The sequence below is a fragment of the Penicillium subrubescens genome (assembly GCF_028828155.1).
Source record: "Penicillium subrubescens strain IBT 31985 chromosome Unknown utg000001l_segment0_segment0, whole genome shotgun sequence".
Classification (NCBI taxonomy): Eukaryota; Fungi; Ascomycota; class Eurotiomycetes; order Eurotiales; family Aspergillaceae; genus Penicillium; species Penicillium subrubescens.
The window spans coordinates 2661456-2682868 of record NW_026643151.1 but is presented as its reverse complement, the minus strand read 5'-3'; the positions used below and the strand labels follow the sequence as shown (position 1 = coordinate 2682868).

Below are 21413 nucleotides of genomic sequence, written 5' to 3'. Positions count from 1 at the left end.
TTGCCAGTGCCCACGTCCAACCCTTCAACTGGCCCAGATTTTCGTTTCAGTAACTGAACCCTTGGCAAGCTCTGCAAAGGGACACACCGAGGCCTTTGGGCTATTGGCATGCGCTGTCTGAATGGTATGTGTGGTGTGTGTCGACGGCGCAACGGTGCTTATAATGCTAGCCGAATCATCATCGGTAGAGCTGCTGGAATCACTACCCAAGATCTTTTTATCACCGATATATCCTTCCTTTTCAGATCCAAAGCTGTACACAGACATTTCATCTGCGTACTCCTCGCCGTCGCGGACTCGCCATTTGGCGAATAGATCATTTTGGATCCAAAGGATCTTGTTGACGGCACGAACGAGCGCAATCTTGCGGCGGAGTGAGAGTTGTGGGTGGGAGAGGAGTGCTTCACTGAAGATATCTTGCATGAAGCCTATGCAGGCGTTGATGTGGATGAATTCAATGTTGAGGGGGTGTAACCGCTCTTGACCGGCATGCATCAAACTATCAATTCACTAGTTAGCAAGGATGCTTGAACAGTGGACTGTCTGAGTCATTGTTGAACATACCCGACTTTGCTCAGATACCGCCAAAAGTCAATACTCGTGGGATCCTGGCACAGCTTGGCGAGGTACCAGCGAAGGAACATCTTGCGCCGCTGTATCTTGGGTGCCTCTTCATCCAACCACTCTTGGTCTGGCTCGGTCTCGACGGCTGTTGATCGGGTGTGGAAAGCACGCGAGGTAATATCATATTGAAGGATTTTCTTGTATACAAGGTTGACAACGGCGGGAATGAGTTGCTTGAGGTACTTGGATCCACTCTGCAGGGCTTCGACATCGGCTAATTAGGCAACACTAATCAGCTTTTGTCCATAGGGGATGGTATAGTCAAGATAGGTGAATTGCTTACCAGAGTTGAAGTCAAGGAAATCATGCAAGTACTTGATTCTCTCTTCCAGAGAGACATAGAGTGCCTTTCGGTCGACGTGCTTAGGCTCGAAGCCGGCTGGATCCAATCCGTAATCGCAGGGCATGTTTGTCCACGGTGGATAGTACTACTGCCAAGGGCTGCGTAGTACGAGGTGGTTTGGGCTTCCACGAACGACTTTAAATCTTCTAGAAGGATCAAAGAAGTAGCAAAAATGGGATCAGACCCGTGGTTCAGGTAAAGTCAAGAGGTCAAAACTGGGGCATATCGTGGAAATCTATATGGCGAGGGACAATCACCCCATTTTATATTCACCAGCACGATCGTAATCGTAGCCCCCACCCGATCCGGTCACCTTACACGATCGAATATCGGAGAATAAATTCTTATCACATCCCAAACTGGGAGTCACTAGAAGTAGCGGTGGAGTGGAACTCTTTCCAAGAAAGGGGAGATATCCCGGTTTCTGACGACAGTTCTCCCGCTTGGTGATGGAGATACAGCGCATCCCTTAAAGTTACCTGTCGAATCAGACCACAAATTAAAGTCAGGAATTGTGACTCCGGGCGGATATCAAAGGTCCCGGCAAGTGTGGGCTGATCACTGCAATCTCCTCCACCAGCATGTTCTACCGTAAAACGCCAAGCTATTTGACAGCCATGGAGTGCCCGTGGAGCAGCCCACTCGCACAAAGGAGAAATGTCTAACGAGAACGTCAAGACTATGAAATAAGCGACCACGTGGGAATGCGGAGATAGAGAAGCGCTCGTATCACAGCACGGCATGCCGTGTCGTGGCGCGCTTTGATCCAGTCTGACAGGGCTCTGGAAGGCTCGAATCTGGGCGTGGACCTGAAACGGCAAACAGAGATGGCGAGAGCGAAGAATGGATAGATCACTCGCTTCGGATTTCTTCCATAGGGACAAACCAGATTGAGCTTCACACCGTTGACGCACCAGAACGGAGACCTGCAGACTCGCAGACTCCGCTGCGGTCCCCCTAACGGTTTCGCTTACCACGGAGATCAGTTCCACTAAAACTCGGAGCCGACGGCTCGGCTCGTAGGATTTGTAGGATTTGTTTACTTTTTTATGCTGCCTATGCAATTCATCTGCCTGAATGCATGTTCATGCAGCGGCCAATAGCCCGAAAGAGACAGTGTGGAAGGATTTCTAGATGAATGTTGGTCTTGTTTAAGCGATACCAACGCCAATCTTCTATGATTGTGTATCTCTAACTATCCTTATTCTGTTCTTATAAGTCAAAGAATTGTGGCTTGGCCTAGTAGGTAATTTCGACAGAACAGGGGAAAATGCCAAACCTAAAATTATAAAAAGAAGCTGAGAAAGAAACAAAAAAACTTCCGAATCGCTCGGCTGCGGGTGGATCCCGAGAAAAGACATGCAAACGACGGCGGGTGGACTAGAGAAATAATGGCCCCAGTTAGAGCACGCCCAAGTCCTTGAAAGTCCCTTCCAGTTCCCGACAGCTGGGGCGAACACCCCTACACTCTCCAATTGACGCGCACCAGACAGTAATCGGTGTCGCGTGATGGCGTGGCCTGATGTTAGCAGCCGATTTTCTTAATTCGGGTGGACTCGGTCAAATGGGCTGATTATGAGGGAGGCTTCCGGTTGGACAAATATTCTACACCAAAAGCAAAGAGATTTGAAATTTCTACATGAAATAGGGGTATACAAAATGAGGCCAAACCACCAATTCCAATTCCGCATCCTGACTTTCTCTTCTTCCTTAATACTGAATACTGATAGATCCAAAAATGCCATTGCTGCTTTTCCCGTCCATTAACCTCATTCCAACGGCTCCGCTTTCAACCTGAGACGCGCTTAGGACAACTTTCTAAACAGCCGCGCTAGACGATCAGCGATGCTTGTGTTGATCACTGCCAAAAAGACGGTCTAGCCGGACTTCGTGCAAGTTTCTGGCTGTTGGAGGCGTTGCGTAACTTCAAAACTTGCGTCTGCCCCGCGTTCTGCCACGCTTTGGTCACTGGCTCCCATGGATTGACGTGCCAAGCTAATCTAATTGAGTTTGATGAAGAAAGTGACACCTGCGGCTGCCCGCTTTTGGGCGCATTTGGGCGTTGCGGGAGGTCGTATCACAATCTGAAACAGATCGATCGTGGAATTGGAGGAGGGAATGTGAGCAATCCAAGGGCTACAAGGTGTCTGGTCCAAGGATTGGGATGTGACGAGTCCCAGATTCACACTTACAAAATGATCTAGACCAGAGTCCTTGAGAATTTTACAAGGCCTGGGGCATGGAATGTGGACATTCAAGAAAGAACGTTAGATAAATGCGAAACAATATACTGAGTGGTTAATATATTCGAGAAACCTTATACAGATAAAATCTGATCTGTACACTTTCCCCTCATTCTGCTTACATCGTCGACATCGTGGCGTTACTTGGCGTGACCACGTGCAGCAGCAGCATCATACAGGCCCTGAATATCGGCCTTCCATTGCGCTTCATCCACACGAGCCAGCCGGCGGTCATAGGTCATCAGACCGTTGACCTCTCCCTCAACATCGGTCGTCTGGGTCCAGATACCTCCACTGCACGCAAACCGTTTCACTTGGTCCTGCAACTCAGCCAGCATGATATGGCTGCGATAGTTCCAAATTTCGATGGTCTGATCAAGCTCATAGGTTTGATCGATGGTGTCGATAGCAGCTTGGACGTTCCAGAGACTGATTTGGCTGTCAGTACAAGAGTCCCATCCCATAAAAACGACTTTTGAAAACCCACTGTTCGATAGAGACGTTGTTTCCGAGACCACCGAATTCACCCTGAAGACCGATTCTCCTGGCATCGTACGGGCTCGAGTCGATGGAGTAAAAAGGACTGCCACATTGAGGGTTGGCATAGTGGTGATTATCCTGATTTGCATTAGCGAATCCTCCTTTTAAAATGGCAACAGGTGTACTTACACTAAAGTCGCCAGCCCCGTGGTCAAACCATCCAGTCGTTGAATCCACCAGTCGAGTAGGATCCAACTGCTTGACTCGCTCTGTTAGCTCGAACTCGGGGTAGTAGCTGGTGATTTGGCCCCAGCCTTCGTTATAGACAACCTATGAATTCTCATCAGTACGACTCCCTCAATTATTACACTTGGTGCAGGATATCTTACCCAGGTTGCGATGCTTGGGAAGCTCTTGTGCTGGTTGACTAACAACTCGAGTTGACGCCCAAATTCAACCTGTTGATCAGCATTTGGCAGGATGCCTTGCAGTGGTCGCAACGACGGCATGTCCTGAATCACCAGAAGACCGAGTTCGTCGCATGCCTGATAGAACAGCTGGGGCTCAACTTTGATCTGTACACGGGCGGTATCAGTATGAACTTCTCAAGAATACGTCGCTTGCAAATACTGACATGCTTCCGGACAGTGTTGAATCCAAGATTCTTCAACATCTTCAGATCATATACCATCGCCTCCTTGGTTGGCGGGACATAAATGCCATCAGGCCAGAAGCCTTGGTCCAAAGTTCCAAACATGAAGATGAATTCGCCGTTCAAGAGGGGTCGAACGACACCATTGACAGTCCCTTTGGAGATGGTTCGGAATCCAGTATAGCTCTGGATTTGGTCCTTGCCGAGTGTGACCGTGACATTATACAACTTGGGAGAGTTGGGTGACCAAAGTTTTGGCGACTTGACGTTGAACTGGAACGGCTGATTGGTTGGCCCTCGGTGAGTCGCAACTACATCACCATTGTCATGCACAGTGACCATGACATTAGAGGTAGTATTGGTCGCTGAAGTGTGCACCGTCACGTTGACTAAAAACAATGGTGAGCTTTGTTCATTATCCATTGAGATGAAAGTGGCTCACCTTGGCCGTTCATGTTAGCATCGAGATCTAGCTGAGTGATATAGTTTGCTGGTGCAGCTTCGATCCAGACACTTTGCCAAATTCCGCTGCATGGCGTATAGAAGATGTGACTGGGCCGGAGTGTCTGTTTGCCAATAGGGATGACATAGTCGCCCGAGTCGGTGGGGTCGTGTACAAACACGAGCCTGGCCAAAGTCAACATTGAATCTCTCTGATACCTATCCACATAGCTCACAGTTCATTCTGCTGGCCTGGCTTAGCAAATTGAGTCACGTCAACAGTAAAGTGGGAATATCCTCCACGGTTGAAGCCAGCCTGCTTTCCATTGACAAAAACGGTGGCCTCGTAGTCGACGGCTCCGAAATTGAGCAGTATCTGCTGACCTCTCCAGTCCGAAGGGACCTTGAAAGAGTTTGAAAACCACGAGTACAAAGTGGTATTTCCCTGAATGCCTATGGTTTGGTGAGTGATGGGTCCTCTTAACACCAGTTGCTGAAGGCTCAAAATCTTACCAGACAAGCCACTCTCCAAGCAAGATGGAATCAATACTTCTTGTTCTAAGCTCTGCCCAAATGGAGGATTTTGGGCTTCGGCAAGACTCGATGCGCCTCGATACTGCCAGATTCCGTTGAGGTTCTGCCATTGGGACCGCTGCATTTGTGGCCGCGGATACTCAGGCCAGGGATCCGTTCCCACTTTGTCCGTCCATGGAGTCGTGAGAGGTGGTTCCTTCAGGGCATACTTTGCAGCACGAGGCTGGATAGTCTGGTGTCTACTAGCATCACCCCTGGGAACAGCCACACTGGTGGCTGCCAGCAGGGAGAACACAATGCTCCGTAGCAGCTGCATGATTCAACCAATACCGAAGTATTCCAACTCACTTTCTAGAAAAAAGGTTGCCAAGAGAAAGGACTGACTGTTGGAAGAAACACATTCTATCTGTCGAGCGCGTCTCCACGTTTATATACCATGCATCTCTGACAGGAGTGCGGAGTCAGACACGGTCGAAATCGCCGAGCCATTGCACCATTCTTGCTAGCCCCAAATGAAAATACAGAGACACGGGTTCGACGACCCTTAGACCCCCTGCGGGCTGCGAGTGAGCAGCTAGACTGGCATTTTGGACAAGCACTGCCCAGACCATACAAGGCATGGCTCCACTGGACACCGCTCATCCCCGCGCGGAGAATGCATAGGAGATTCCGATCTGGGAAAAGTAACGTTGTAGATGCCGCTTATTCCGTTGTCAGTGAGTGGACTAGTGCATGTGTGAGTACCGACAACGCCGTCGCTGGTGCTTGGCTGGTCAATAGTGGAGTGTATGCCCAGACTATCCCTGGCTAGCCCAGCATGTCGGTCAGAGACACGTCAGAATGTAATGTTTGATGCGTGAGATGCGGGGAATGCACGGATATCTAGTCTCAGTATTTGAGAATCATGAAGATAGAATATTGATTGGAATGGGTTGATAAATGACAGACCCTGCAGGATATGAAGTGATTCACTTGATAATAATGTCTAGCCAGGATGGCCAGTTTCAGACAAATGAGAAGAGGGAGACAACTAACTTCTTGGGCATGCAGGGGAGCTTCCCCCACGAATCAGCGTGCTGAATGGAATGTTATTGAGATCAACAAGGCTCTGATTTCTTGGTCGCAGACTAGTGGAGAATCATCGGCGATCGATGAGAATGGCAACATCACAACTTGCATTATCCTTCCCGTCACGCCCAGTGAGTGGTGGCTCTTTCCAGATCTATCCTTGTCAGAATATCTAAAGTATAACTTATCAAAAAAATGATATGACTGAACCAATAACCCCATGTCCGAAGATTATCCCGTTCAACTCAATCCCAAGCATTCCTATGCATGTCGATTCCCTTGCATCTCGCACGGATCAGGCCCCCTCCCTTCTGGCTCAAAAGCCCCGGTGGGTTTCCAAGCAGCCACCAAGCCCCAATCTCAAGCCATCGAGGGCCAAACTTTAACTATTGCCTATTGACGTTGTACTTTGACGTTCCATCGTGAAAGAAGATATAACTACCCCACAACTCAAAGGAAGAATATACAAACCCCCCGAGCTTCCCCGATGTTCGGCAGTGACTTGGCCCGCCGATCGCTCGCATCTCATTGGATGAGGCTTAGCGAGGCTTGCCAGCATGATCAGATTCCTTTTCTGGGCCGGAGTTTTAAGGTGCTTTTTCATTTGGGCCTTATTCGCGGCATATCTGATCCGAGGGGTAGCGGTGTAGATGTCGTGGTTGACGATTTTTCACCGGGTGTTTTGAGAAGATGAGGGGAGATTTAACCGAAGCAAAAATATAATCACTCAGTGTACTCTCACAACTGTTCTATCAGGAACGCCTCGACGAGACTGCAGCTTTCGGCATGAGCATGTCGGACGAAAATAGGCAGCAGCTGTGGTCCGTCTTGACGTTGGAAAGGACATGATGAACTAACTACGTATATTTAGTTGCCTCACTAATACCGGGCAATACTTAGAATATAGCCGTTTTTGAAGATGCAGCACACGTGCAGGTAAGCTAATTTAGGTACGCAGAACAACGGAGAGCAGGCCATGTGATGAGCTTCGGAGGTGGTCGGCTTATATCCCAACTTCGCAGCATGAGATTTTATATCTTCATACTCCTTGACCTCCGTGATGAATCGAATTGATCTTAGGTCGAAGCAATCCCTGTCTATATTTGTGACAGTCTGTAATGTTACGAATCGGTCCTGTCGAATCTGAAGAGATTGTCCAGACAGGGAGGATAAGTTTAGCCGCTAGCGAGGTGGTAAGAGCCTCATTCCACGTGCCGCTTTCTCACTTTCTCCTTTCACTCCGTTCCATGGATCTACCCGACCCTTATCTAACATGGGCCATTCTTTTTGACAACGACAAATTGAAGTTGTTCGCCTTCGCCTGGTCCAGAAGATATCACGAGGGTGTGCTACGCCTAGCATGTGGCGTCCCGGATGATTCAGTCAGACTGAAGAAGCAACTCGCCCTAAAAGGGCTCACTCTGAGGGCTTCGAGGAAGGAAGTTGAGAGTTATACAAGGCAAAAACCTTTAGATAGCATCATTGGGTGCATGCAATAGCTTCTCATCCAAAAGCCACCTTAAGAAACTGGCTTTACACATCAGTGGCATTCGCGATTCTTGGACTGGAATCAATAAAATCTTGTCTCTCGATTCTTTCTTGAGGCTTCAGGATCTCAAAATTAACGAGCATGATCTAGCCGCCAATGCAGTATTCCCCGTATCCTTGACCAAACTAGCGCTTGTTGACTGGGGAAAATTTCCATTCACTAAAGATATAGCCCAAAAAAACTCCCTGTACACCTTGAATCTATAACTAGCTATAGCAGAGCTCCGGGTGTCTTGCGTCACACGCTGGAAGACAGATGGAGCTCTCACGAGGTCGAGGTCCACTATCACAGATTTGATGATAGCCTGCCGAAAGGCTCTATTCGAGTGCCTGATAGCCCGTCGTGATGGGTCCGCGTAAATTTCGGATTTCTTTTCCAGATACCGGTGGTGGTGGTGTTATGAGAAAGAAAACGTCTTCAACGATATTAAGCTGCCAGGGATAAATTTAGGGTGAGGTTAATGGCACTACATGAACGTTACTCGCACTACAAACTAGGCCCTTTTCGGTTAACGTCCGCCCCACCACCAAAAGGTACATTTAAGACCCCAGAAATATCGCTCTTTATGTGTAGTCATATTCCTCTGGTTCTTATAATAGCCATAATAATTATCGAATAATAGGTAAACATATAGTGACGTGCTCGAAGTAAATACTGACCCTAAGAGCGACCGCAAAAAGGGCTTATTATTCATAGAAATATCTAGACAGAAGCCTTGGTAGACCGTAGTTGTTTTTTTAGGTGTCGGTTGTTCCTTTTTGGTGGTGAAAAGTTGCCAAGGCGGGTACTAACCTAAAAAGGTTTAGTATGCAGTGCGAGTAACGTTCATGTAGTGCCATTAGCCTGACCCTAATTTTAACGATCAATAACATTCAAGGGACCTCAAAATTAACAAGCGAAAAGATCCAAGCACACAAAATATTATAGTGGATTTAACGTTAGGCTACTATAATATTGAATGACTTCGGTGTTAGATCGGATATATCCATCGGCTGGGTGTTTCTTGAGCAGGACCACGGTTTTCTCAGCAGCCCCAGCGCGAATTCGCTTGTTTTGCTACTGTAATCAGAAATAGCGTGGTCTACACACACACACACACACACAATTCATTAACGCCCAGCGGCTAAGCCGAAAGGGCAACTATCGCTAATCTACTATACATGTCATAATATATACCGTTCTGTGTCTTATTGGAGCCCATGCATAAAACCTTGCCTTTTGTGTCATTTCTAGCACGCAGTGTCGCAGCGGATGCTCGTGGGTTAGTAATTTGGTTAGTAGGCTGGCTTGAAGGCGCTTCTCCAAGTGTTCAACATCCTATCTCCGGTAGTTGATGCGCGTCTACCATGAGTAGCACGAGGTGGTTGGTGGGTTAGATTGGAAGGAAAGGGGGTGTGATTGAAGTTCCTCGCCATGGTCAAGTGGCCTCGAGGCGGCCCGTAGCGATGGCGAATCGTATCGAGGCCCGTACTGCTTCTAAGTCCGGTGCCCACTTTTCGTTGTCGGAACGCGATTTCCCTCCTAGGTAGAAGGAGATGTTTCCTCGGTGGGTGTCGGTACACTGTAGCATATCCGTCCGGTGTGCTGTCCACTTCCGACATCGAAAAAGGAAGTGGTCCCCAGTTTCCTTGGCTTGTCTGCATGCACACTGATGTGTCTCTACCATGTTGATTCGATATAGGTATCCATTTAGTCTTGCGCCAGTCCGGAGCTGGGCTAGCACGCTCGCTTCTTTCCACGATAAGCGATCATATAGCTGTCGAGTGTGTTTTCCTGGCAGTGCTGCATCTACTCGTTTGGCGTGTTTTCCGACGTTCACTGGCAAGCTTTTCCTAGTGGCTATATGTGAATGTGCGATATTCAGGGCTGTTGACTTCATCCTAGGCACTCGTGCTTGGAGGAGAGCATCTTCTTGTGTCGCTGCTCTGGCCTGCTCTTTAGCTAGGCCCAGCAATTTGTGCTCTTCGCTAATGGGGTTCCAACGGATGTTGATCCGGTTTCCATTTCTCCGTATTCCTCTCATCAGCTTGTACACCTAATAGACGAACCCCTGGCCCGACTGTTGCCGAGGATTCCTTAGCGTGAGAGCCGCCGCTTTGTTGCTCGTGAGCAGCGTAATCCTGTAATCTTTCTGTCCTACGACCATGTCTAACGCATATGCCATGGCTGCTAGCTCCACAGAGAATGGATTTTGCTCTGCTCTTGCACCCAATGTGACGGAAACGGTCTTCAATTTCAGTTTTCGATACCGAGGTGGCTGTTTCTCGATCGCCACCCCGAATCCGACCAGCTCGTTCCGAGCGGAGCTGCTGACCGCGATCTGCATGTACACGCCTGCTCTGGTCTGGATATCCTGATATCCTGCGGTTGATCAATATCGGTCTGCATGCGTTCCTCCCATGGGGCTAACGTAAACGGGTTAATCGTTTCCAGTGTTTCCAGTCGATATGCTTGAGCGCACCTAACCACCCTAACCATCATTATACAATCGTTAGCGAAAACAGCTTCCGCCCTGAACACACAAAATTATTATAGTTGTCCCACTGCCAGGACATTTCTGGGTAATTTTTACACCACGGCCATTAATAGCTTCAATGCACACCTCCCCTACAACAGCGAAATGATACAACATCTTGGAAGTAAATGACTTATTGGAGAATGAGTTGTGGGTCTGGCGAGTGATGCAATTGAGATGAAGGCCACGGAGTGGTGGCTGCTTGCTCAGGATCTTGAAGGAACCATATTTGTACATGTACTGGCTGAGTCAAATTTAGGTTCCATCGCATCGAAGTGTATAGTGTGTTGTAAAAGGCCAAATCGAGTTTATGCGTGAGGCGCAAATATACTGGTGCCTCTACGTACCATATTTCCGCTCCCAGGTGGGGCTTTCCTATCTTAGTTGCCACCGCTTTTGTGATTGAGAGCGCTTAGAGTCAGGCTCACTGGGTAAATCACAGTACGGACTTAGGCTCAGCGAGCTACTCAGTCTTATCACGTGTAGTATCAATCAGTAGCTAATTACACTCACTGAGCGCTCAGCGAGTGTGCCTAGAGTTCTCTAGTGACTACATTAATGTTATCCCTAATATTACTATAGGTGTATAGATTACACTACTTTATAGTTATTGCTCCTATCTAAAACCCCTAGTATAAGCCTTAGGTTAACATGCAGGGCTAGGCGAGGGTATATAAGGTGTCAGGACCCGCCCTCCACCCGCGAGGGTCGGGCGGAGGGCGAGAGATACTGGCCCTCGAAATGTTTTTTATGAGGTCTAATTAGGAGGAAGTTGGACCACGTGGAAATAATACTATCATGAAAATCTCTATGTACATTACCACAATTTACCAGTCGCCAAAAAGGCCAGAATACCCTCTCAGCATCAACGCTTAGCTTTCATAGCCATCCCGATTAGCTAGCTTTAAATAAGTTATCAATATCTCTGCCGTAATACTGAGAGAGGCTTCTCTAGCTCCTGCGGCAATATCTCGACGAGGTCACATAGCCTTGCCAACAGCGGCGCGCCGACTTGCAGTACTCCTTCATGCGCAGTGGAGAGAAACAGCTTGAGACTATCTCCCTGCGGGTGCGAATGAACCCACACATCGGATGTCCCTTTGAAAACTTCATCAGTCCAGCTAGACTGGGATATTGCGCCCTCGAGTGGAAGATCAAACGTGAGATCTTCACTCAGATGCAGTATGCGTGAACTGGGTCGAGTACCCACGCGCCATGGGGTGCAGTGATCTATGATGTCAGTCAGATCCAGGTAGTCGAACTGGAGGGTGCGTATGTGTTGGGTGTGCACATGGGCGAGGAACTCTTGCACGGTCCACCCGTCTTGAATGGTTACTCGTAACGGGAGTTCCTTAGCGCAAGGCCCGACAATGCCATCGATATTCGGGAGCGGGGCGTTGCGGCCACTGACAAATTGCCCAAACACGATATCGCACTCGTGGGCAAACTCGCTCAGTGTGAACGCCCAGGCAGCCTTGACCAGAGTGGCCAGGGTGATTCCATTCGGAATAGTTGGCGTCTTCAGGACGTCCTGATCAGGTGGTCGCGTCAGTGAGATGGGCCGGCGCTCGTGATTATGGTTTGGAAGGTGCGATAGATCTGGCACACGGGTTATTGATGAACCGTTCAGGTATTCTTGCCAGAAGGCATGCGCCTGGTCAATCTGATACCGGTTTTGCCAGTAAATGTAGTCCCGGAAGTCAACCAGCCCCGTCAGATTATCTCCTCTATATGCTCTCGCAATATCTTGAACCAGCTGTGAGCTAGAAATCGCGTCACACTGTGCGTGACAGAGGCTAATGATAAACGTATGCTGTTGCATCTGGGGATGTGACAAAAGGACGAATTGGGTCTGCGTCTGTCCGATAAGCGTGCTTCGCGGGATGTCCGTCAAGCTCTGTTCAAACTGTGGCGGGTCCGCGTCGACCAAGCTATGGCGGAACGGGACGTCAAGACCAGACATGATCACTTGAGCCAAGGATTTTTTGTAGGGCACGAATATCGTCCGAAGTATGCAGTGTCTCGCCCAAATCGCTTCACACGCGGCGCGAAGACGGTCAACCGCAATGGTCCCGCGGTAGGAGAAGAAGAAACGGTTTAGACAGCATGTATCTATCATCTCCTGCTGGAAAGGTGTTGCAGGGAGGATATCAGTCACCTTGCCTTGCCCAGGGAGCATACTCCTTTCCCGAAGGCCCATGATATAATGACTGGCATCCGGTAGGTCGAGCAGCGAAAATGGTGTCATATCGACTGCAGTGTGCATCTCGGGGCTAGAAACCGATGACAATGCCAATAGAACGGGGTTAGTAAAGATATCATTGGCCATTAGTTGTATGCCGGATGATCGAGCGGCGGCGGCTACCTGCATTGCATTCAGCGAGTCACCACCGAGATCGAAGAAACTGTCTTGAATTCCAATACTGGTGAGCGGGAGGTTGAGAACCTGGGCCCATATCTCCTGTAGGGCTTTCTGTATATCCGTTAATGGGAGGCTATTCTCTGCCTCCGGTACTTGGGTATACGGTTGCATTCCACCCCCTGATATCTGTCTTTCGAGATGCTCTCTCAACGCTCGTCGGTCCGTCTTCCCAGATGTAGTCCGGGGCATTTCGAAAAGTGATACAAAGAGCGATGGTACCATGTGACGGGGCAAGGATTTCCGCAGTTTTCCCTTGGCCAGCTGCGAAGCGGCTATGAAGGAATCGGTTGGCTGGGCAAATGGGGTGTCGTCCAACCGCTGGCCATTTGCCGCCGGTTGAAGAATGAAGACCGCGATAGAAGAACGGCTGACGTTTGGGCGCACCGGAAAGCTGATCACATCGGCCACTAAATCTATTGCATCCTTGAAACAAAGGCGAGCGTGGCTCTCAATGTCCCCCAGTTCGACTCGCTGACCGCGGATCTTGACTTGGGAATCCATTCGCCCAACATAAGACCAAGATCCGTCTGCCTGCCATCTCACCAGGTCTCCAGTTCTGTAGACTCTGCAAGGTGGGCCAGTGCGTGCACCAAGTAGCCAGCAGGGGGGATCGATGAACGCTGCCCGGGTTCTCACAGTGTCCTTCAAGTATTCACGGCCCACCAGTGACCCTTCAATGAGCAGCTCGCCGACTCCCCCGACAGGGGCCAATACCTGAGGGTCGTGGGGATTTATCGCCCAGAATGTCGCTTCAGTGGGGTGGCCGATATTCGACGCACTCAAGGCTTGTCTAGAATCTACCTGAACACTGGCAATGAGTGAACATTCCGCGGGCCCGTAGCCATTCATCACTTGAATCCGGTCGTCGATGCAGGCCTGATCGCTGGGGTCGACTCGTTCTCCTATGAAGATGACAACTTGCAGGCCAATCTTGTTCAGGCTGTGTCTGGGGATGGAACGAGCGAATGATGGAGTCAAGTATGCATGTGTGGGTTCCTGCATTCGAGCGGCTTCGACATAGTTGTTCATACGTTCTGATTCGCTGAGTACGCACACACAGCCTCCGGCCACCAAAGTACTCAAGATCTCCAGAATGCTCGCGTCAAATGCGTAAGAGTGGGACTGAATCACGCGCGACGATGGTCCTAGTCGGAAAGACGGGATGTGAGCCAAAGCGCTGCTACAGAAGGAACGATGCTCGATCACTACACCCTTTGGAATTCCACTGGAGCCCGAAGTAAACGCGGTGTAAAGGGCGCTGGATGGTTGCACCTGCGGCAGCTCCCTGGAATGAGCCCTTTGATTCCGGAGGAAGTTGGTGTGAGCGTCATCAATGACCAGGATCACTGAGACCAGTTTGTTAGACAGTTCCTCATTGTCCCTCGAGCAAATAATCAGCGGAGCCTCCAGGTGGTCACAGATGCTTGCTAATCGGCTGGGTGGATATGACGGCTCGAGAAGCACAAATGCGCCTCCGGCCATTGCGACCCCGAGCATAGCCACGGTCGTCCATATAGACTTGGAGAAACACAGAGGGACAAAGGTTCCTTGCTTGATCCCTTGATCAACGAGATGGTTTGCCAACCTGACGGCGAGGTTGACGAACCCGCTATATGTAAGCTCGCCCTCCGACGAAGATACGGCTATCGCATTAGGCCGTTCGGTGGCCCATCTTTGAATAATCGTGTGCGCACAAGACTCTACTGCTTTTGGCGCTTCTCTATTCCAACTCATGATCTCTGCGATATCCTCGGGATTCGGGGCCAACAGATCAGAAATCTGGGCATGTGGCCGCTCACAGATTTGATTGAGAATATAGGAAAATTGTCTTGTCATCCTATGGGCTTGTCCGCCGGTTATTACAGGCTTATCCTGGCGAGCAACTCCGATCCAACAAGAGCTGTCGGTAAGACCACAACATACGGTCATGGTATATTTGCTCACAAAACCCGCCAGGGGAATATGCAAAACCTCCTCAATCATGTTCTCATTGGATGCATTGATATGATCGTAAATGATAAGTAGCGTCTGTCCGCTGGGTGATGCACTCTCATGATGCCGGTATCTACCGCCATCATGACGGCTTCTGATAATGCGCTGCTGAAAGCTGGCCAGGGTTGCTCGGACTGTGGACTTGCCGTCCAATGCGGTCTCGCATGAAGACCATGCGTAGTTCCACTCATTCTCACTGTCGCTAGATACAATGGCATCGAACTTGACAGTATAGTTTGCTTGATACTGCGCCTCAATCATCGTCCAGGCCAAGCAGGCAAGTCCCCGCCGCTTAGTACTATCGGCCCCCTCAGACCAATTTATCTTGGTTGACCGTATAGATGAGGGCACAAGAGATATGGTTGAAGCCTCCGGACCGTGATAGGACTCATCTTGACATTTAGACGGATCAGCCGAGGCTCGAGCCATCGGGTTGTACATCTGTGTCAAGGACATATCATGCATGGAGGACACAATAAACAGATTGGTGTGGCTTGGAAATCAATAAGTTACTGCGTATTCTCTGTGGTAGAGGACTGATTGTTTTTGTATCTTGTCCGGGCAGTCCTTGAAGGGAAGTTATTCTATAGGAAAATGTAGTTTAGGCCGAATGTTTGTGTACAGGGAAATGGTTGCCTACAGAGAGGACAAGCGGTGAGAAAAAAAACTTACGTGTAAAAGCGAAATAATGACATGCGTGCATGCATAAGCTAATGTGATGCAAGATCTCTTGCTCCTGATCAGCACTTCGTCGGGAAATTTACGTGTCCACGGCAGATAGGTTGGTAGCTAATGCAGGCTCCTGCAAAGGATGCTCCACTTACTACGTGTCTTGCTGATCAGATGGCGGTCCTGTAGTTCTTGCGCCGATCATTCCCAGGCCGTGGTCGCAGCGGTTGCCTTAGAATTAAGAGAGAATCAGCCGAGCAATAGAGTTTCGAGAGAAGCTCCTCTACGCCACTTCTTATAAGTCCGCCCCATGGTACGCATCTATCTCTTCTTGACATCCACAGCATCTCTCTTTCATTCCTGGTGACTGAAAAACATCCGACGAACAAATATGACTTTCACAGCCTCTCCCCCTCTTGAACAATCCAAGACCACACAGCCATGGAAAGTTCTTTCTCAGTTTTTACCGCCTCAAAGCATTGATCATCAGCTATGGTGGAATAAGCTAGCACCGGTCATTGGATCCTCCCTGAGTCGTGCCAGGTACGGTATCGATGCCCAATATCAAAGCCTCCTGTTAGTACAGTCTGCTATCATCCCAGCTCTGGGGCCCTTCCAGAATCATGACAGCTCCAATATGACATGGACGGACTGCATGGCCAATAGCATGGGTCCCCTGGATGTCAGCGTCAACTATCAGAACGACTCCAAATGTGCGTTTCGCATCACTATAGAACCCGTCGGCCCTTATGCTGGCACAGATTCAGACCCTGTGAACGAGATCGCGGCTAAACAGCTACTACAAACCCTGAGTCATATCCAACAAGGTATAGACTTTTCCTGGTTCGATCACTTTGAGCCGATGCTCATTACAAACCGTGAAGCACGGCAACACTGGCATGCCATCTCTCATCTCCCTTGCAAGTCTCAGACGGTCGTGGGGATTGATCTGCATGAAGATCACTTCACCGTTAAACCGTACCTGAGTCCGCTCTTGAATGCGGCTGCCACGGGGGGCGATTTCCTGCAGACCATGTTCAACAAGCTCCGAGCTCTTTCCAGTACGAAGCTGAACTTGTCAGTTGTGGAAGAGTACCTGTCCTTACGGAAAGATAGCGTCCTCGCTGAGAAGACATACCTCTCCTTTGATTGCAAGAGCCATCGTGAGTCTCGGATCAAGATATATACCGCGATGGACATTACCTCGTTAGAGGAAGTTCGCGATCTTTGGACCCTCGGAGGGCGTCTTTCTGGACCTGATATCGACAATGGGTTTGACATTGTATCGAAAATGTGGAACATGATATACCCCAAGCCACTGTCTGGAGGGCAGCTCCGGCAATCGTTAACCGTAAACTTCAACTGGGAATTGTCGCCCAAAGATGGTTCTGTCGCACCCAAGGCATATTTCCTGGTCGATAGGGACTTGGATGAAAATGTGTCTAGTGCTCTGGTTTCGCTTTTCAAGGATTTGGGATGGAAAAATCACATAGAGACACACCTGACTTTAGAACAGGAGGTATAGTAAGTGTGATATCAGCCAATCTTGACTGATCTCTGGTAATTAACCTATCTTAGCATTCGAGGAGGGACTGATGTCTATCTCTGGTTGGCATTCGCTTACTCCAACGGCCCGTATATTACGGTGTACACCAATCCTCTTGCCGGTTGCATGACGGCATGATTGAATTGTAGGGGGGAGAATGGTTTGCGGTCCGTAGTGCTGGCAGGTGACTTGACTTATACAGAGATGCTTGACCATTGAACGCTGAATTCGTTAAAAATTTTCAATTATTCAATAGATCCAAAAGGTAATTGTGAAACACAACGCATCTACATTATATGCGAAAGAGAGCCCAGTGTTTGGCACATTAAGAGATGATTAAAACTTGAATGCAGCTGGAGAAGTCATGAGCCTGGTAGACAGCAACCACTTTCCTGTTTCATAGTATGAGCTATGACCCTTGATTACTTGGTTCTACTCGTAATCTTAGCTGAAAATGGTTTTTGTGCAGGGTATCGGGCTGATTTGAAATCTGGGACCTACAATACTAGGAGTTTGCGGAGAATATCCGCAAGTCATCTTAGGGTGTCGATGTGTACACCTATCTCTTGTCTTGATACTTAATTGGACAAAAATAATATGCCTCGTAAAGCAAATTTAAGTAGGCATTGAGTACTCCGTATACGCACACTTGGTCTAATATTGCCCGCTATATACCCAGCACTCTCTTAGCGACTACGTTTGCGAGCTGATACATCAGATCCAGACATTCAGGCCACACAAAACACGTAACTGGTTTCGTTAAAGGTTCGCTTTGCTTCGACCAGCTGCAGGCCCGCCATCTGCGCCTCCAGAAGGAACTCCCCATCCCCCCACATCCGGACAGATGTCGTGGGACTTTCCGCCTCAATCACCCGCTCTTGGCCTCCTGTACCCTTCTCGACTACCTGCATCGGAACTGCGTATTTGACGATGTTGCCTTCGCGTCGCGTCGCCATATATCCCTCGGGGAAGCGATAAAACACATTGGGATACTTCTTACTCGGCATATCAGTTCGTGTAGACGCGTCTGCGTATCGTTGGTTAATCTTGTCTGCTTCGCTTTGTCGGCCATCATCGAATAGATAGCCGATGGGAATGTATGCTCGACCGGTTCCCGGCCGCAGCACCTTGACCACCTGACGAAGGAACTTTTCGGCAGCGCCGGGTTCTGACAAGAGGGAGATGCTAGCGTATGCAAAAATGAGCAAATCGACTTTAGGAGGTCCTTGCAACCCTTCAATCGCCTGCAAATCCAGGGCCGAGCCAACGGTGTAGGTAATTCTGGAGGCGAGGGATTTGGGAACTATCTCCTTGGCTCGAGAGATCATATGTGGGGAAATATCCACGCCGATGAAGCGGTTGTAAGCGGGACTGATATTCTCCTGGATCATGTATTCCGCGATTTGTCGGAATACCCGGCCGGTGCCAGTGCCCACATCCAGGACGAGATAGTCGTGCGATGGGTCGCGTGGGCGCAATGAGGACATCTGCTTGTACGCGTCCAAGTATATAGCTGCGTCATCACAAGCCCATGGTGTCCGGGCAAGGCCGAGATCATACACTTCAGCGTAGTATGGCGAATGATACGCTGCCATCTTGGTTTTAACGTAGTATGTGGTACGTTCAGACAACGGATTAGGATGGAATTTGTATATTGGTAATGATCGTGTATCAAGGAAAGCTCGTCAGGTCTTTATGTATTCAGTTGCGCCTTAACAGATACTTTATTTTTTGTTTAAAAACAACTAAGTCGACGAATGATCATACAAAGTCGCGGTGGAGAATGCGACTTACTGCTGGATGATCTCTTCCAAATCTCCTACGACAGGCAGGCAGCCTGATGGCTTAGACAAGTCATTGGAACGCAGTATCTATGTCGTGGCTGTTGGTCCTAAAAGGTGGGTGGCATGGGATGATACATCATAATATGACCTGAGCGGTGAGAGAAGTATTGCCGATCAGCGGAATGGCAAACCTAAAAAGTGACCTTGCATGCATTTATTGAGTTCTCTCAGCTTGCCGATCCCAAAGCTTGCCGATCGCAAACTCAATTACCATGCATTGATTGAGTTTTCTCAGCTTTAACCTGCTTCACCTGCAGCCTCGTGGCTAGATCGTGGATGGTTTGTCGATCGCAAACTTCAATGACCATGCATTTATTGAGTTTTCTCAGCTTGCCGATCGCACTTGCCAATCGCAAACCTCACGGACCATGGCTTGATTGAGTTTTCTCAGCCTTGACCTGCTTCCCCTGCAGCCTGGTGGGGCTAGATCAGCATTATAACGCAATATCTATGTCGTGGCTGTTGGTTAAAAGATGGGTGGCATGAGATGATGCATCATACATGACCTGAGCGATGAGAGAGGTATTGATTGCCCATCAGCGGAATGGTGGAAACTAGACATAGTCACCTGGCATTCGTTGACTTTTTCCAGCCTTGACCGACCTTCCCGCGCTGCCCATCCATAGCTCTCACGCAAGAGGGTGGAGAAATGTGATTCCAAATAATTCATGATCCTCGTTGAGGGTTTGCTATCTGGCTATACCCACTCTGCCTCACTGCCAATGATCTCGTGATGCAGGAAGGGCTTTTAAGTGAGAGACAAAGAGGGTGGGGGGTTTACAGTTTGGAGTTCATGGTCATTACCTTGTGTATGCTTCACGTGTCGCTCCGAAGGTCACATTCCTTATGCATTAGCGACACTAAGGAGAGGACTTCATGTTCTTATTGCCAGGTGTTGAAAGGGAGAAACAGTTCCTTGATAACAGATCTCTAGATTAATCGAATTGTATTTCTTATTGATGTATCCAACTTCGAATTCGCTAATTACCTTGATCCAGAGATGGGCGTGCGACAATGGCAACCATTCCGTGAGAGACTGAGTGGGCATCGGCTCGGAAAAGAAGCTTCAGCCGTTCCACGAGTGCCTCTTTAATCTTTTCGCGTTGCGGATGCTGTCTATGCCAAATGCCGGTCAGGAAATCCGCAGCGGCGGCGCAACGCTCAGGAAGGCTCGCTTCCTGGAACTCATAGCTTGCGTCGATACGGTGCACAGTGATATTTCCGAATCCGTATTTCGTAAGGTACCTTCTGGTCGAGTGCAGGATATGACCCTGATGGCCAACAGGGAGAGAACGAGCGACAGAAGTCAGAAGTTTCACCACCTCGTTATACGGCCCTCCTTGGACAATCACAATTTTTGGACTTGGTCCACCCACTACACGGGTTATTTCCTGGATGGTTCTTTCCATGTTCAACACATAGTCCATCTGCCATAATGCAAGCACCGTCTGAAAGGTTCTTGGGGCAAATGGTAAATCCTCAATCGGATGGTCGACAAATCGACTTTTGCGGCGTTGGAAATGCCCATCTGCCATTCGTCAGCACCAAGGTCTATAGCAGCGGTAAATGCAGAAGCCATACTGAGTAGGTCCTTTCCGATACATAAGATATCCGGACTGTCGCCGATATCTTCAACCAGTTTCTCCAGATCTTTGCTCACCAGACGATCAGCAAAGAAGTCTTCACGGTCCTGAAATTCCAACGGTTTAAGACATCTAGGTAAGGGATATGGTCCCAAAAGCGGCTCCGGCTCGACCTTTTTCGCCAGCACGATGTAGTGGGCTTCAGGAGCATGTTCCTGGCTGGCCGGAGAGAAGAGGTAAGAAACTGGCTCTATTTCGACGATAAAGCCGGATTCTCGGAGGAGTTGACACCAACGCTCCTCGGATAGGAATAAATCATCGACATGATTCCCCATCCACAGTTTATCTAGCATCCAAGTACAGTCCCATGTAGGATCATACGTCGTGTTTTTCGGAGCCAGAGAGGTACTGGGAGTCACTCCCAGAACCACATATCCCCCGACCTTGATCCACTGAGAAAATCGCATAACCATCGAACACATATCACAAGCCGACATTTGGAACAAAGAACGGATTGCAAAGACTGCATCAAACAATGTCGACGGCTGATACGTCTTCATATCACCCACTTGAAATTCGCCCGGAACTTGAGACTTGGTGATTTTCACCATCTCCTCCGATATATCAATCCCGTGAACTTCATGACCGGCAGACGCAAGTATCTCAGACACCGGTTTGCCTGTTCCACATCCCACATCTAGTGTTCTGCTTCGAGGAGGAATGGTTTTGGCCACAAGCCTAATAAAGCTCTGCAACTCCCGGTCCATCCCAAAAGCGGCCTCATAATGGGCCCCTAGACTGTTGAACAGACTTTCTGCTTGTGCCGTCATAATTGAGGTTCTGTAATGTCGGATATTCAAGTAAACAATTCAAGGGAAAGGACTGGAAACGACTTTAACACACATTTG

General features: G+C 49.0%; 6 protein-coding genes across 6 annotated transcripts; 1 reads left to right on the top strand and 5 right to left on the bottom strand.

The window, feature by feature from the left end:
* Positions 1–24: 24 nt before the first annotated feature.
* Positions 25–1031, bottom strand: N7473_000898 (protoglobin family protein; the record flags this gene model as incomplete). Its single annotated transcript, XM_057146838.1, has 3 exons — positions 25–499; positions 565–838; positions 908–1031. 3 exons carry the CDS (start codon positions 1029–1031, stop codon positions 25–27), a joined length of 873 nt encoding a protein of 290 aa, XP_057014724.1.
* Positions 1032–3350: 2319 nt separating this feature from the next.
* On the bottom strand, positions 3351–5633 carry N7473_000897 (putative hydrolase; the record flags this gene model as incomplete). Its single annotated transcript, XM_057146837.1, has 8 exons — positions 3351–3639; positions 3698–3828; positions 3880–4020; positions 4080–4265; positions 4325–4731; positions 4785–4969; positions 5020–5236; positions 5297–5633. The coding sequence occupies 8 exons, from the start codon at positions 5631–5633 to the stop codon at positions 3351–3353; spliced, it is 1893 nt and encodes a 630-aa protein (XP_057014723.1).
* A 5732-nt stretch (positions 5634–11365) lies between these two features.
* Positions 11366–15124, bottom strand: N7473_000896 (non-ribosomal peptide synthetase; the record flags this gene model as incomplete). Its single annotated transcript, XM_057146836.1, has 1 exon — positions 11366–15124. One exon carries the CDS (start codon positions 15122–15124, stop codon positions 11366–11368), a length of 3759 nt encoding a protein of 1252 aa, XP_057014722.1.
* A 799-nt stretch (positions 15125–15923) lies between these two features.
* On the top strand, positions 15924–17216 carry fgaPT1 (fumigaclavine A dimethylallyltransferase easL; the record flags this gene model as incomplete). Its single annotated transcript, XM_057146835.1, has 2 exons — positions 15924–17056; positions 17111–17216. The coding sequence occupies 2 exons, from the start codon at positions 15924–15926 to the stop codon at positions 17214–17216; spliced, it is 1239 nt and encodes a 412-aa protein (XP_057014721.1).
* Positions 17217–17806: 590 nt separating this feature from the next.
* Positions 17807–18673, bottom strand: N7473_000894 (class I SAM-dependent methyltransferase; the record flags this gene model as incomplete). The annotated part of the gene is made up of 1 exon (XM_057146834.1): positions 17807–18673. The coding sequence occupies one exon, from the start codon at positions 18671–18673 to the stop codon at positions 17807–17809; it is 867 nt and encodes a 288-aa protein (XP_057014720.1).
* A 1229-nt stretch (positions 18674–19902) lies between these two features.
* On the bottom strand, positions 19903–21335 carry N7473_000893 (S-adenosyl-L-methionine-dependent methyltransferase; the record flags this gene model as incomplete). Its single annotated transcript, XM_057146833.1, has 2 exons — positions 19903–20450; positions 20504–21335. The coding sequence occupies 2 exons, from the start codon at positions 21333–21335 to the stop codon at positions 19903–19905; spliced, it is 1380 nt and encodes a 459-aa protein (XP_057014719.1).
* Positions 21336–21413: the final 78 nt, after the last annotated feature.